General features: G+C 40.6%; 1 protein-coding gene across 1 annotated transcript; it reads left to right on the top strand.

Annotated features, from left to right (window-relative positions):
• Window positions 1-670: 670 nt before the first annotated feature.
• Window positions 671-14254, top strand: LOC124066063 (exportin-5). Its single transcript, XM_046402132.1, has 33 exons — window positions 671-944; window positions 1534-1655; window positions 1748-1820; window positions 1938-2075; window positions 2410-2592; window positions 2775-2801; window positions 2915-3100; window positions 3613-3689; window positions 3777-3821; window positions 3921-4011; window positions 4154-4237; window positions 4320-4445; window positions 4530-4620; window positions 4714-4842; window positions 5174-5289; window positions 5396-5551; window positions 5889-5930; window positions 6395-6484; window positions 6636-6835; window positions 6934-7036; window positions 7310-7491; window positions 7782-7882; window positions 7978-8074; window positions 8185-8321; window positions 8502-8599; window positions 8713-8759; window positions 9227-9333; window positions 10386-10445; window positions 10530-10627; window positions 10716-10823; window positions 11248-11385; window positions 11841-12005; window positions 12272-14254. Exons 1-33 carry the CDS (start codon window positions 843-845, stop codon window positions 12416-12418), a joined length of 3666 nt encoding a protein of 1221 aa, XP_046258088.1. The 5' UTR covers window positions 671-842; the 3' UTR covers window positions 12419-14254.
• The last annotated feature ends 653 nt before the right edge of the window (window positions 14255-14907 follow it).

Raw genomic sequence — 14907 nt, 5'->3', positions numbered from 1 at the left:
GACTCATTTATCACTTGTCAAATAATTAACTTAGATACCTCTGTTGTTTGACCTTCTTTACTTTTGAAGGAGTTTTATAGCATCCAGATACAAATTTAAAGACAGTAGCAGTACATGTACAACACCCACATGTACCTGAACTGCACGATGCTTCTCAAGCTACATAGCAATGTGATTAGTTTTAACAGAATCAGGAAAGTTTAGTTAAAACTAATATCATACTATCAATATCAGTGGAGGACAGTATCATATAAAATTATATTATTATTATTAATAATATTGTTGTCATTTTATTGGTTGTTAGTTGCTGTAATTGTTCCTTTTTATCCTGAAATATTTTATGCTTCAGTGGTCTTTTTTTGTCAATTTTAAAACAGTTTGAAAATATGAAATCCTTTAATTCCCCATATCTCTATTTAAATTATGACTGATGGCATTCCATTGAATTCATCCATTGATGAATTCCATTTAGCTGCTTTTGGGTTGTGTGTGCAGGTTTACTAATAACAAAAGGTATTTTGAAATTAAAAACATCTCTAAAAGAAAATTTTGGAATAACATTTTATTCATTTATTCATATTTCATAGGTTCTCAGCTTTAACTCAGAAGTGGTTCCTCTTTCCGTACATAGACGATCGTTAAAAAATAAAATAAAATGGCGCTTCGACTACAACTCCCAGAACTCCATTTCAACGGCAAGCCAAAGGTTCAAACACCGAAACAGCACTTTTTGTGCACGTTGGTGCCACCCTTAGCGTGCGCAGCTCAGTCTTGTGCAGGTGTTTTGCATAAGGGAGCCCTTCGCTTTCGCCTTAACAGTGTGCCAGACGCTACCTGAAGTCATGGCCGACCAGGTGGCTGCCATGTGTGATCAGCTTATCAAAGCTGTGAATGTCATGATGGATGCAGAAACAAGCCAAATTTACCGACTGGAGGCCCTAAAGGTAGCATCGTTATGGATTGCTAGCTAGCTGCTAGCTAGCCGAGCTTGTCGTTTGTTAGAGCTGTTGTGAAAGTAAAATCAAGTACTCGCGTTGCCGAATAAAAAGTCAGCTATTATCAGTAATTCTAGCAGTAACAGTATTGCTTATAGGGTTGGCTTGTGTCAGTAAGTGCTGGCTGAATTTACAATGATGATGGTCAAATGCTATGCGAATTCTCGGGGATGCCATGATTATCACCTCTCCACCACATCCACTATCGTCTAACGTTCATTCATTCATAGTAATGGTAACATCTGGCTTAATTCTGATAGTGGAGGTTTATGAAAGGCAGAGCTCGAATTAATGAGTCCAGTTACCTTTATGTTGTTAATGACAGCATTGGCCTTATGTTGAATGGCTCGTTGGGAGGTTAGCTTTATGTTGTTTTAAGTATTTACTATAAAGCTTCTGAGGCAGCTGTTACTGTAGACTCCCGAATCCGGCACATTGCAAAGATACGGTAATATGAAGTTCATTTAAGTGTTGTTTTAAACCTCGGTTTCAGTTCATCTGTCGCTTGCAATGTAACAAATTGTATTTCTCACGACAGTTTTGTGAAGAGTTTAAAGAGACCAGCTCCCTCTGTGTGCCATGTGGCTTACAATTAGCCGACAAAGCCCAGCAGGCTGTAGTGAGACACTTTGGCTTGCAAATCCTGGAGCATGTCGTCAAGTGAGTGTGACATTAACGATCATAAATCAAGTACCACACATGATTACACGATAAAGATGGCATATTTAAAAGAACACTTGTGTTCCTCGCAGATTCCGCTGGAACAACATGCAACAGCAAGAGAAAGTCCGTTTGAAGGAGTGTGCCATGCAGCTGTTATCAAATGTAAGTGTGACGTCAATTGACTGTTAACATCACGATGATGGTTCAAATGAATCTTAAGGTCTGTTTTACTGTCACAGCCATAGACACTTTTCTGATGCCAGTTTTGGATCTTATCAGGGTACCCTTCCTATCCTGGAGGAGGAGAGCCACATCAAAGATGTCCTGTCACGAATCATAGTGGAAATGATAAAGAGAGAGTGGCCTCAGCATTGGCCAGATATGCTGAAAGAGATGGAGGCCCTCACTAGCCAAGGGGTAAGTTAGATATGTAATGCAGGAAACTGTCTGGTACTGTGTATCAGTCATTCCCTTTTCCAGATAGCGTGCAATCAGAATGGCATTATGTAATACCTTACATGCAAATAAATACCTTTGCAGGCTTAGTCATTTTAATTTACATTTACATGTGATGTCATCATCTCAGCTTGGCCACTGGTAGATATTGTCATCTTTCAGCATGTATGAACCAAAACAACACATTTCCTCTTGTTTTTGTCAGTGTGAATTACATTCTTCTTACATTCTTTTTTTGTTTTTTTGTTGGCTATTGTTATGTTGCGAATAAAGTCAAATTAAATTTCACTCATAGGAGGCACAGACAGAGCTGGTGATGTTGATCCTGTTGAGGCTGGCAGAAGATGTGATCACCTTCCAGACGTTGCCAACGCAGCGACGCAGAGACATCCAGCAGACGCTCACTCAAAACATGGAAAGCATCTTCAGTTTCATGATGGCCATCCTGCACATTAACGTCGAGGACTACCGTAAACTGGTCAGTGGGCTCTTACCCCCAGTTATTAAGAAATGAGTAGCATTAAGATGAACACCTCAGTGCTGTCATGGTTCTTGTCTGTTGATACATGTTTACATACATATTTATCAAAGGAAACATTTAACAGTGACTTGACTGCAATATTTGTTTTATTCATTTGTTTGTTTGTTTTTTTAAACCAGAAAGGGTCACCTGGACATGAACTGCAGGTGAGAATACAAGGCTGCATCTCTACTCTTACATGACCAACACTTATGTGTCTCTTGTCCTCCCTTATCTCATTTTGGGTTTTTTTTGTCCTCCATTTTTTCCCCGCACACAGGCCAGAGCTCACTGTCGAGTGGCTGTGGCTACACTGAACACTCTTGCAGGCTACATAGACTGGGTGTCTCTGGTGCACATTACCTCTGGAAACTGTCATCTACTGGAGATTTTGTGTTTGTTGCTGAGTGAACCAGAGCTGCAGCTGGAGGCAGCTGAGTGTCTGCTCATCGCTATCAGCCGGAAGGTGAGCTGCAGGGAGAACGTGTGTTGTAAGGCCATAGTTAAGCCATAATGCTTGCTCCATAGATGTGAAGAGATTCTTCTTTCAGTTTCATTTTTTAATCACATGGTTGCAACTGTATGATATCTGTAAAAAAAACAAAAAACAAAAAACATCTTACCATCTAACTTGTTGCAAAGTTAGGCCCATCAGTCATGGAAAGAAGTGGTGCAGATCAGGAGCAATAGCGCTACCATGTGGCTATTTTAGAGTTATTTTTCTTTCTCGGACAGATTTTATGTATTTTTTGAAGATCAAATACATCATCACTATGTGTGTTTAATGCTCACCCGGATGCACTTAAAAAAAACCTAAAACTAATTTAGAAGATTGTGTAGCCTTTATGAAAGTATGTGTTCACTGAGTGCTTTCTAATTAGAATATGAAACTTCATCTTATCACTCTGTAGATCAGATGGCTTGTGTATATTTACATTCAATAAACAATAAAAAACCATCTGTGTCATTCTGTCACAGGGCAAGCTGGAGGATAGGAAACCATTCATGCTGCTGTTTGATGATGTGGCCATCCACTACATCCTGTCTGCAGCCCAGTGAGTACAGCTGCTTCTCTCCGCCATCCCTCTTCACAGGCTTTAACCAACCAGTGTCACTATTGTTGAATGTCTGTCTGCCTGCAGGTCAGCAGATGGATTGGCAATATGTAAGAAATCCTCTGAATCGCAGTAAGTAATGTGACTGCCTGCTGTAAAACAGCCATAAAAACTGTTTATTCAGTACATCTGGCTGTGTCTTCTAATCCTGTGTGTACTATGCCCTTTTAGAACGGTGGAGGTGGTGGAGCGGCGCTACATCTTCCTGAAGAGGCTGTGTCAGGTCCTGTGTGCTCTGGGAGGCCAGCTCTGCTCATTAGTGGTGAGTTCATCCTCATGTGACTGCACATTAATTCCCGTGTTCACATGATCTTTTATCTTTGGTCCAGGCGTACACACAGGTCATGTATTATAACAGCATATTTTAGCAGTTCAGACGTTCTAATGTCATGTTCTTCCCGCAGGGTTCAGACGTAGAGGTCGAAGTACCTGCCAATCTCAGCAAATACATGGAGGCCTTTTTAGCTTTCACTACACATTCCAGTCAGGTGAGATAGCGGCAGTTTCTGGATGGACTTCACCTCAAACTTTCTAAGTCTTTGTTTAAACTGCATTTTTCCTTTCCTGCAGTTTTTAAAGTCGTCCACTCTGGCCACTTGGGGATCTTTGTTCAGACATGAGACTCTGTCGAAGGAAGCAGTCGTTGTGGAGATGTCCATCAAATACCTCAGAGCGTCTATGACCAACCTAGTCAAAGTGAGATGGTGATGTCAGTGCTGCCATTCCTAGGATGCGTGACAGACAAACAGGGTGTCCTGAAGGTTTTGTCTCTCATTCCAGACTGGATTCCCTTCTAGAGACGACAACCCCAGTTGCGAGTACTCCCGTGTCGACTTTGACAGCGATGAGGACTTCAATTCATTCTTTAATTGTAAATACCGTGGATCTGACCTTTCTTCACTTAAGATCAATATTCTTTATTTTATCCCTCAATGTTTTCACAATAAATGTTCATGCTTGACAGCTTTTCGAGCACAGCAGGGAGAAGTGCTGAGGAGTGCGTGTCGCATTGTTCCTCTGGAGGCTTTCCGGATAGCAGCAGAATGGTTGCAGTATCAAATCAGCAGCCCTATTGATACTGGGGACACCACGTGTAAGTGTTTGTCTTCACTGTTGTCCCTCCCATTATCACAGCGTCCAGAGAGAGGAGCATTGGGGAATCTTTCTAAATGTGCTTCGGTTCTGTGGATTTTTCTGTACATATGCTGGGGATTTGGTTAATTTAACATAAAATATGCAGTACTGTGTGACTAATTTGAACTCGCAAAGTCCCAGTTGGTTAGATTTAATAGAGCAAGATCACAGCCCACTCAGATGTAGAAGCATGCATGAATATGACATGTAATTTATGTTTCATTTGCATGTTGGTTATTAGTTTTGATGTGCAGCAAATTAACTTGACTTCTCTGTCCTCACCTGATCAGCCAAGACTGCCGAGGGCCTGTGTTCACTCCTGTCTCCATCAGTGGTCCAGTGGGATGCAATGACCGTCTTCATGGAGTGCATGGTCACACAGATCTTCAGAAGTCTCGAGGAGGAGGTAACGCGTGCAATTTCAAGTTACAGGACAAAAGCACCTGTGGGGAAAAATGTTCAAGTGAAGTGAAGGTTTGCTTCCCTCTTCTTCCCTGCTTCTTACTGTGTAGAAGTTGCCCATAGATCAGGGCATAGAGCTGCTGCAGGCCGTGCTGAACTATGACACCAAAGACCCCCTCATCTTGTCCTGTGTGCTCACCAACGTCTCAGCCCTCTTCCTGTTTGCCATTCGAAGACAGCACTTCCTGCCACAGGTCCTCTGCAAGGTCAGCGGAGTCATAACTAGTCAACTACGTATTAGTTTTATGTGTTCGTGTATTATTGTAAAAATCCGGAGGCAAATGGAAGTGCATAATATGAAGTGGTTTTATAATAGTTGGATGTGGTGATTTGGGTAGTTGTTCAAAAATTCAGGTTTAATTTAATGGTCAGATCAGTGAATGGTGGTCTGACATATGACCTGCAGCTACTTCACCTCAAATGTGGAGTAAAAGTAAAAAGTAATTTCAGAAAAGTTACCCCAGTCACAAGGTTTTTCATGTTTTATGTTGCGTTTATCATTAATGTTGACTTTACAGTATTGTGTTCTTTTGTCACACACAGCTGTTTAAAGCCATCACATTTGATATTAGTCAGGAAAACAAGGTGAGTGGTCTTCATTGTTCATTCATCATATATTTAGCATTTTTCCTGCTATCTGTTGTTTACTTTGCTCACTTGTCGATAAAATTAATGAATTTGATAATAATGCGGTTTCTGTATTTTGCATTAATGATCCGACTCTGCAAAATATCTAGTTACCAGATCTATCAAATAAATGTAGAGGAGGAAAACGAATACTATAATTACCTCCAAAATGTAGTGGAGTGGAAGTAAATAAAGGAGTACCAAATGGAAATAACTCGGGTACCTCAAAATTGCACCAAAGGGTAGTACTAATTCTATCACTAGTTAGTCTAAACTTTGACCGTAAGATTTTAATTTATACTGCAAATGTATATTGGTTCCAAATATACATTTTCTGTCTCCTTGATTATCAACTATCTTTTAAAAAAAGAAAAAAACATTTTGTTTGATTCTTCTTCATTTGACATCTTCTTCACCTTCAGGCACCTCGGACCCGAGCTGTGAAGAACGTGAGGAGGCACGCCTGTTCCTCCATTATCAAAATTTGCCGGGATTACCCACAGTTCATCTTGGTAAGTGTCCTTGTTACCCCTGTTGAAGTAAAATAGTATGACATAGATTATGTTTGCCTGCAGTTGATTGCATGTGCAAACTGCGTACCTGTAGTACAATGTTAAAATGAGTAGGCATGATTCATTTATTTATTTATTTTTTCCTCCCCAGCCGTGTTTTGACATGTTTTATGATAACGTGAAGAAGCTGTTCTCCGGTGACGCCATGCTGACTCACATGGAGAAATGTGCGCTGATAGAAGCTCTGGTGCTCATCAGTAACCAGTTCAAAGACTTTGCAAAACAGAAAGCTTTTCTAGATGAACTGATGGCGCCAGTGATTGCAGAACTGACCTCGGATGAGATGAAGCGGTGCGTTTCGAATTCTTTCTGTTTCCCTGTATCGTCTGTCATTACATTAAAATATGTTGTATACAATTTGACTGATCTTTTTCTTTTCTGTCTGTCAGTGTGCTTTGGGATCCTGTTGCGTTCCTTTCTTTTGTCGGTGCCGACCAGGTGGTCACTGAGCAAAGTAAAGATACAGACACAGCAGGCCTTAATAGGGGGCGGGTAAGTGAATAGGTGTAAACAGAATTAGCTTGTGAGCTCTAGTAAGTGCAGTTTTCTGTCCTTGACAGTGTAGATACTAAACATCCTCTTCAAGGCTGCAGAAAAAGTCCTCTGATCAAAATTGTTTGCCACATAAGCAGATAATAACTTGCCAGACAAAAAATGTCCTTCATGGATTTTTTTTTTTTTTGCACTAACCGGCTTTAGCCTTGTTGTTGATGTGACAGTGTAACATCTTTGTTTGCTCCTTCTTCTCTTTTGACCTTCCTCTAGTTGAGTTTCTGTTTGTATGCCATGCTGGGGGTTGTGAAGCGGGCACGCTGGCCTACAGACCTGGAGGAAGCTAAGGCTGGTGGCTTCGTGATGAGCTACACCCCCGCTGGAGCACCCATCTACAGAAACCCCTGCACCTCCCACTTCCTGGTCCTGCTGCCCAATCTGCTGGCTCTAATCAGGTGCTCTACTGTAGATTACTCATTTTCATGCCCCAAAAAACTGTTTACAGCCATGTTTCCCATGTGACTAACAAGAATCTGAACATCATAATATCCCCTCATCAAGCCTTTTACATATGATACAGACATGGTTCTGACATCGATTTTTAGGTGCAACTTGTCAGTGGATCATTAGTGAAAAAGGTTGTCAGTGTAACAGCGTCTTAGTAATCTGTGTAGTTGCAGTTGTACTGATCTCTGTCCAGTCATACTGATCTCTGACTTTCTTTACTTGTTGCTTGTCGCTGCAGGACTCTCAATAGTCTGTTCATGCCGGAGAACGTGGCCCGTCTGAGTGAGACCTTCTCCAGGGCCCATGACTTGATGGATGCAGATAAAAATGTGGTTCTTGGTAAGAGGAGTTTATTGAATGTGACTCCTGCCTTGTAGTGGGCCATCATCTAAAAAATGATGATGTGAAATCTTCTCAACGTGTGCTCTGTCCAGGTGTCTCTCAGCATCCTCTGGATATTTATGACACGCCAGTGTACAGGAGCAACCTGGAGCGCATGCAGGGGTTTTTCACTACACTGTATGACAACTGGTGAGAATGATATTGCAGCAGTTCCCTCCCCAAACCTTTTCTTTTTTGCATTGTTTATACCTCACATGCTGCTGCAGATTAAATTATACCTCCTCTTCTGCTCTCCTTAGCTTCCAAGGCCTGGGAAATGCAGGTCAGTCACTGCAGCAGGAATTCTACACCATTGAGAGATTGGCTGAAGAAATAGCTGGCTCTGCTTTTGTGTCCCTCGACCATGTGCCTGACCACAGACTTCGTCCCATGATTCATATCCTCTTTTGCCTTTGCTTCATTTGAGCTGGCAGTTTTTCTTTCTGCCCTGCTTTAGCTAATGGTTTGGTTATATATTAGATCATTTTCCTAGATTCGTTGAAATGGACTTTAACCCTACGTGAGCAAAGCTGAGCTACTGCTTTATGTTAACTGGAATTTCCTTAACATGTGGTACGGTTGTTTCTGAGGCAGCTGGTGCTATCATGTCCTCAGGAGTACTTTGACAGCCTGCTCTGCCCCCTGCTGGGACCTCTGTTCGCCTACATGCTGCAGGTCAGGATCTCCACACTCCCCATTCTGTCTCGCTGTTAGGTGTGCTTAATTAACTCAGTCACAGGCGACTTTTTTGGCAAATCTCACGGCTTTCTTTCTGTTTCATACTGCAGAGACTCAACGTCAAGTGGCAGGTCATCAACCAGAGGACCTCTGTCAAGTAAGATGCGATGGAGTGTTTGTGTGTTTTTGTGTATATATCATTGGATCTGTGCATGTGCATTGTGACGGTCAAGCAGAGGAAGTGGGACATTATGTGTGTAGTTCCCTTGTGTCTTTAGTTAGGATGGCTATGATCCAGTCACGATGGAGGCTGTTATAGAAAAATGTCAGTTGAACACTTAAGTTAAACATGAACGCCCAAAATACAAATCAGAGTTCACCCTGTAACTATAGCATTTCGGTAATCTGAAGAATGGTGGTTAATTTCATATAAACAAAAAGATCTTTTAAACACACCTTTTGAGTCTTCTTGCAGTTTTAACTGAGCACAGCTAAGAGCTCTTCTCAAATCTCTCTAAAGCCTTTGATGAGTATACTGTATGTTTAATTCTTTGATAGATCACTGTGTCTAAGCTACAAATTGGATGTCTGGACTTACTGGCAGCCTGTTTGTTGTGCTTTCAGTGGCGAGGATGAGGAAGAGGTGGTGTGTCAGGAGAGCCAGGTGACGCAGGAGATGTTGGAGGAGCAGATGGTCCGCCTGCTCACCAGGGAGGTTCTGGATCTCCTCTGTGAGTTAAGTTTCAGCTTTTCAAACAAGTGTGGAAAACATTCTCTGTGTTACAGAGAAATAAAATTGAATTAGTCACATTACCTGACAGCATGGAAATGTTAGGTAAAACATGAGATAAATGTGCACATATTTTGCTATGAAGAAAATATTTTGGAATAAGCTGGACTTATGGTTTTGATAGTGGAATAAGTGTGTTAACTAGCATTGCACTGAGTACTTTGTGCCAGCCAATTTACATTTGCTGGCCTAAGTATTGATTTAAAAATAAATTATTTATCGTTATCGTTATTTTCATTACATTGATGTTACAGTTGTTTTATGATAGCAATATAATGTCCCTGTCTAAACTCACTGTTGGCGAATCACGAAAGGAAGCTCAAAGCTTATTCATTAATACTCTTAATGCACTGCAGTCACATGGTAACGTTGTGCGCCTGCCAGCAGCACAAGCTACAAAAGGATTCAGAAGGCTTTAAGAAAGTGCAAATATCAGCCATAATTTTTCAGTAGAGCTGAGACTGTACATATTGATAAGACTGTGTTACTTCCAGTTGGATTGACTAACAACATCTTGCTGGGGTTTATCTTAAGAGGTTTGGGCAAATGTTATTTACTCCAAAATCAAGAACCCACATGACTGTTTCAATTTGTTTTTTTGTTGAGTACCACACCATGTAATTGGATTTCACTTGCACAGAGGTCTAAATGCCACAACTGCAAACAATTAGCTGCATTCAGTGCCTGACACATACAGGTGCACAGGTCGCCAACATGATGGAGGTTAGGGGTGTGTGACACGTCGATGTCGCTGTCACAAGCCACATTATCCTCCACTGTGCCATCCTGATAAACAGCAGAATGAACAGCTGAACAGAATGATCGTTGCTGTTTGTCAAGTTTAAAACTAAAAGTAACCAAGACACTGGACTGTTGAGGTGATTTCTTTTTTTTTTTAATGATACACATTAAGGAGGCACTTAAAATATGAAGTGTGGCCTTTGTCAGGACTTGTTGTGGGTCTGTAATATTTCTCTTTTTTTTCTCTTCCAGCTGTGGCCTGTATTTCCAAAAAAGTGCCTGAATCAGCAGCAAATAAGGAGGAAATGGAGGGTAAAAAAAAAATAAATCAACAAGTAGATTTTGTTTGGGGTTTTCTCTGTCAACTGCCTCATCATTTTAAATGTGCCCCCGTAGAGGAAGACATGATGATCAGTGATTCAGTGCAGATGGCGTCTCCTTCCCAGCCCACAGAGGAGCTGACTGAGCTGGGGAAATGCCTGATGAAACATGAGGTCAGCATCACGAAACATTCATAGGCCAGCAGAGTCACTCATTAAATGCTGCATAAACTCAGAGTTTCTCTTTTTTTTCTTCACCCAGAACATCTACATGACCTTGCTGACCCTCTCCTTCACCTCACTGTCGTGGAAGGACACCACTAATTGTCACCGCACTGCTTCCATGGTCTGCTGGACCCTTCTGCGGCAGGTAGCGCACTCGGTGCAACAGATGTTCGATATGAGATTGGGTCTCTTTTTTTATTGTTTCATATCTCACTCACATACACACCTTTTTTTAAGAATGAGCCACATTTTTATTGTTCAGTGAAAAGACCAAATCCAGCAGTGTGTTAGTCCATCTCTGTGACTTCCATGTGTCTGTGGCTCCAAGCGCTATTTGTTTCTACTACATCAAAGCAATAAAGCTAATGCATCTACACCTTATGTAGATGCATTAGCTGCTTATAGCTGCGTATAGCAAATGCTAAAACTAAAGTCAGTGTCAGATCCGGTGCTCCAGTTAGTGTTTCTGCAGCAGAAAGTGTATGTGGGGTTCACTCAAAATTAACTGCAGTGCTAATGAAAGAACATCTGTCATTTCCTTTTTCCATATCCTCTCTGCGTCTGTTCAGGTCGTAGGGGGTAATCTTCTTCCTGAGGCGGTCACATGGTTCTTCGCCAGTGTTCTTCGGGGCCTTCAGGTTCATGGGCAGCATGAGGTCTGCAACTCCACCCTCTCTCAGCTGGCCATGCTCATCTATGAAAACCTGGTGAGTCAAAAGGCATCATCTCTGCAATATCTGCTCTTTTTTTCTGCCTTTTTGGGTTCAAGAAGTCACCTTGGACTGCAACTCATGTCAAGATCTTGAGAATGCATCGCTTTTAGTGTGTATTCACACCCAGCTCGTTTGGCGGTTTGTTTTGAAATCAGGAGTGTTTCTTGTGAAAAATGAGTTCGTTTCGGCGTATGTGAATCTCGTGTGATTGTGGGACATGACATAACGTCGACAAGAAAGGTTGGTATTGGCTGGTTTCTAATTGAGGATTATGCAGGATGACAAATGCTAAAACTGTTCAATCAGCAGTTTATCTGTCAGCCCATATAACTGCAGGCTTACTCCTCTTGTTTTAGTGTGAACGGCAATGAAACCAGATGTAAGATGCAATAATGTTAACCTTTTTGCCCCTCTTTGTCCGTGTCTGTGTGTCTGTCTGTGTGTCTTAGCGGCCTCGCTACATGGAGCTGAGGGCAGTGATGATCCAGATCCCAAACATCAGTGTTGAGGGTCTGGACCAATATGATCACAGGCTCATGGACCCCAATGCCCAGAAGTTTGGAGAGAAGAAGAGGAAAGACCAATTCAAGAAACTCATTGCAGGAACTGTTGGGGTAATGCCACGTTTAGCCACTAGAGAGCAGTGCTTCTCTATTACACTTCCCTGAAAGTAGCTGATTAGAAGTGACCACAGATACTGGACTAATAGTGCAAGTCATTACTCAGCAGTCTGATTCTGGCTGTATTGTAAATCTTTGCTGCTCAGCAGCAAAAAATGTGCAGCAGCTCAACAGGGCTGTACAGTCTAATGAAATTCTTTCTGATAGAGCTTTGGATTGCTCCGTTTCACCTCTCCCCCCTCTCTGTCCTCTGCCAACAGAGAGCTCTGTGCCAGCAGTTCAGGAAGGAGGTTCATATCCGGAATCTTCCATCGCTCTTTAAAAAGCCGAAGCCAGACAAGGATATACTGAAAAGTGAAGCACTGGGCCTGGCAGCTCTCTTCTCCCCAGAGAACAACACCCTGTAGGAACACTCATTGGTTCTAACGGACTTCACACTGACTGAAGACGGAGTTATGTGTACAATCCAGGGTTTCCCTCACCATCATCCAGCTCGGGCAGTGCAGTGCTACCTAACATAACTGTCAACACTCTTTTTTTTCACTCTTTTATTTTAACTCTTAGCAGCACCACTCTTACTCCTGTATGATATTTTTCCACAACTCATTTGTACAGGCAGGTAGATCCATTTTTAAATCCTATTGCACACTTCATTTCCTCACGCACAACAACAAAGTGTGTAAGCTATGGAAATATGTAAGAAATACTTCAGATATGTCAGAAAGAATGGTCCGTCTCTGTGTCAGATTGTGTTAAGAGACAATCTTAAAATGGCAGACCAACCATTAATGTTTGCTCTGCAGCAGACACAGCCACAAAAATACCTTAAAATAGGCCGAGCATGAGGCACAGTAAGCATGTTGTAACTCTTTGGAACTAGAGAATCAAACTGGGAGCCCAGCTGTGTTTTGATATTCAGCATAGAAATTGGCATCTAATGATCTAATCCAAACAAGCGAAGCCAGTATAGCCAAAGGCTGCAGCAGTAGCTTGTTAGGAAGGAGTATGTATGTGTGTGGTTTGTGGAGAGATGGAGACCTTTTGTACTTAAAAAAAAAAAAAGAAAGAAAGAAAACCCCCCCCCCCCTTGTTGTTTTTTTTTTTTTTTTTTTTTATTTTTGTAATTTCATAGGTTAATGTTGGCAGATATGTTGTGGGACCACGCTGCTGTTAGATTCTGGTTCAGAAAGAAAGAAAAATCTTGGACAACTCCTGGTACACATTTCTCGATTTCTTTTGACTGGACAAGCTTGAATGCAGTTTCTGATTCTGAAAGACGTGCTATTGTTAGCTCAGGTGCAACGGTCTCTATGATGGGGTGACGATACTTTATGGAAACATAGCCTAAGAAGAGAAAAGCAGCCGCATTACGGTTTTATAAATGGTTATTGTAGATTTATGTATGAACAACAGTATTCTATTTTGCAGATACTACACAGTAGATGGTTAAGGCAACGATGGTCTGCATTTTGCCACTTCTTCATATCAGCACGATTTACACGACCCAAATACTGTTTTGAATTGTTTATTCAATGCAGAGCACATATCATACAACCAAAAAAAAGACAAAGATTTGTGCCAAAACACTCAAGGTACTAGTTCAGCAAACATGACAAGATAATTGTATCTGACAAGCAAAAACTAATAATGTAACTTTTGTAAAGATTATTTAAGGGTGGACACAACATATAATGTGTAGCTTAATCCAAGTCTTTCTGTTTTGTAAGTGTTCAGTTGGTGATGCTATTCGGTTTTTCATGTGTTTGTGTTTATACTGGTATTTCCAGCCATGAAGAAAAGATGAACCAGCACTACATTCCTTCATTGTCCAAGGGATTGCTTAAGAATAATTTGTTGGATATATTTTGCTCTTATGGAGCTGTCATGATTAGACTGATTTTTTTTTTCTTTTTCTTTAACTGTGTTGTGTAGATTCAGACCAAAATAAATGGTTTTGGCTTGGAGTGAACCCTTAAATTTTAGACAGGTCTGCATTTCAGATGGTGTTTTACTGGAACGGCTTGACATCAAACTTGCCAGGAAATGGAACATTTAAGAAATTTGGTTTTCACATGAATTCATTCTGTCTTTGTGATGATTGTTTGCTCACATGTGGCCATTTTTAAAAATGCTTGTTCAACACTAAAATGTTCTGTACAAAAGAGAAAACAAGCTTTTTAAAAGTGTAGTGTGGTTTATATTTTGTTTTTAAATAATAATAAAAAAAATCAGTTTGTCTGAAATTAATCTCTTAATTTTGTTTTTTATAATAATGAGTTAAAATAAGGTATTTTGTTTATCAGTACAAAGGAACGCATTATTTCATTTTAGATTTACAGAATGTTTTTTATAATGATAATGTGGGAACATAGCTGAAAACATTTAAATGATGTCCTAAAATGTAAAAAAAGAGAAATGTTAAAAATGGTTTATATTGAATTAGTTATGCCTTAAGAGAGGCATGAGCCATTTTTTTGTTTCTATTTCCGTAACCATTTTATATTCTGGTACTTAATGCATTTAATCATCATGTCATTGAATCTTTACAGTGATATAATGTTTACTCTCAAGATAGTAATTTTGAAGTTTTCAAATCTGCAGACCTGTTTAGCTCATAAACTACATACAGTAATGCTTACAGTAAGTATATAAAATTATTTAAACTCTAAAGGACATATTTCAGCCATAAGCCTATTACTTGGCCCTGCAGCTAATTTCAGAAATAGTCTACTTTCTGTGTCTTTTGTTCTCTTCATTTTCTCTGTATGACGCTGCACGCATCTACTAATTATTTCGGCATTTTTGTTAGTAAGAAACCAATGAAGACATTTAAAAAAAAAAAAAAAAAACTTAGATGCGATACCTCAATTTATACTTAATCACTAGAGTGCTGCAT

Source organism: Scatophagus argus, chromosome 10 (assembly GCF_020382885.2).
Source record: "Scatophagus argus isolate fScaArg1 chromosome 10, fScaArg1.pri, whole genome shotgun sequence".
Taxonomy (NCBI): domain Eukaryota; kingdom Metazoa; phylum Chordata; class Actinopteri; family Scatophagidae; genus Scatophagus; species Scatophagus argus.
Note: the sequence above shows the minus strand (reverse complement) of the source record. Positions and strands in the feature narration are given on the sequence as shown.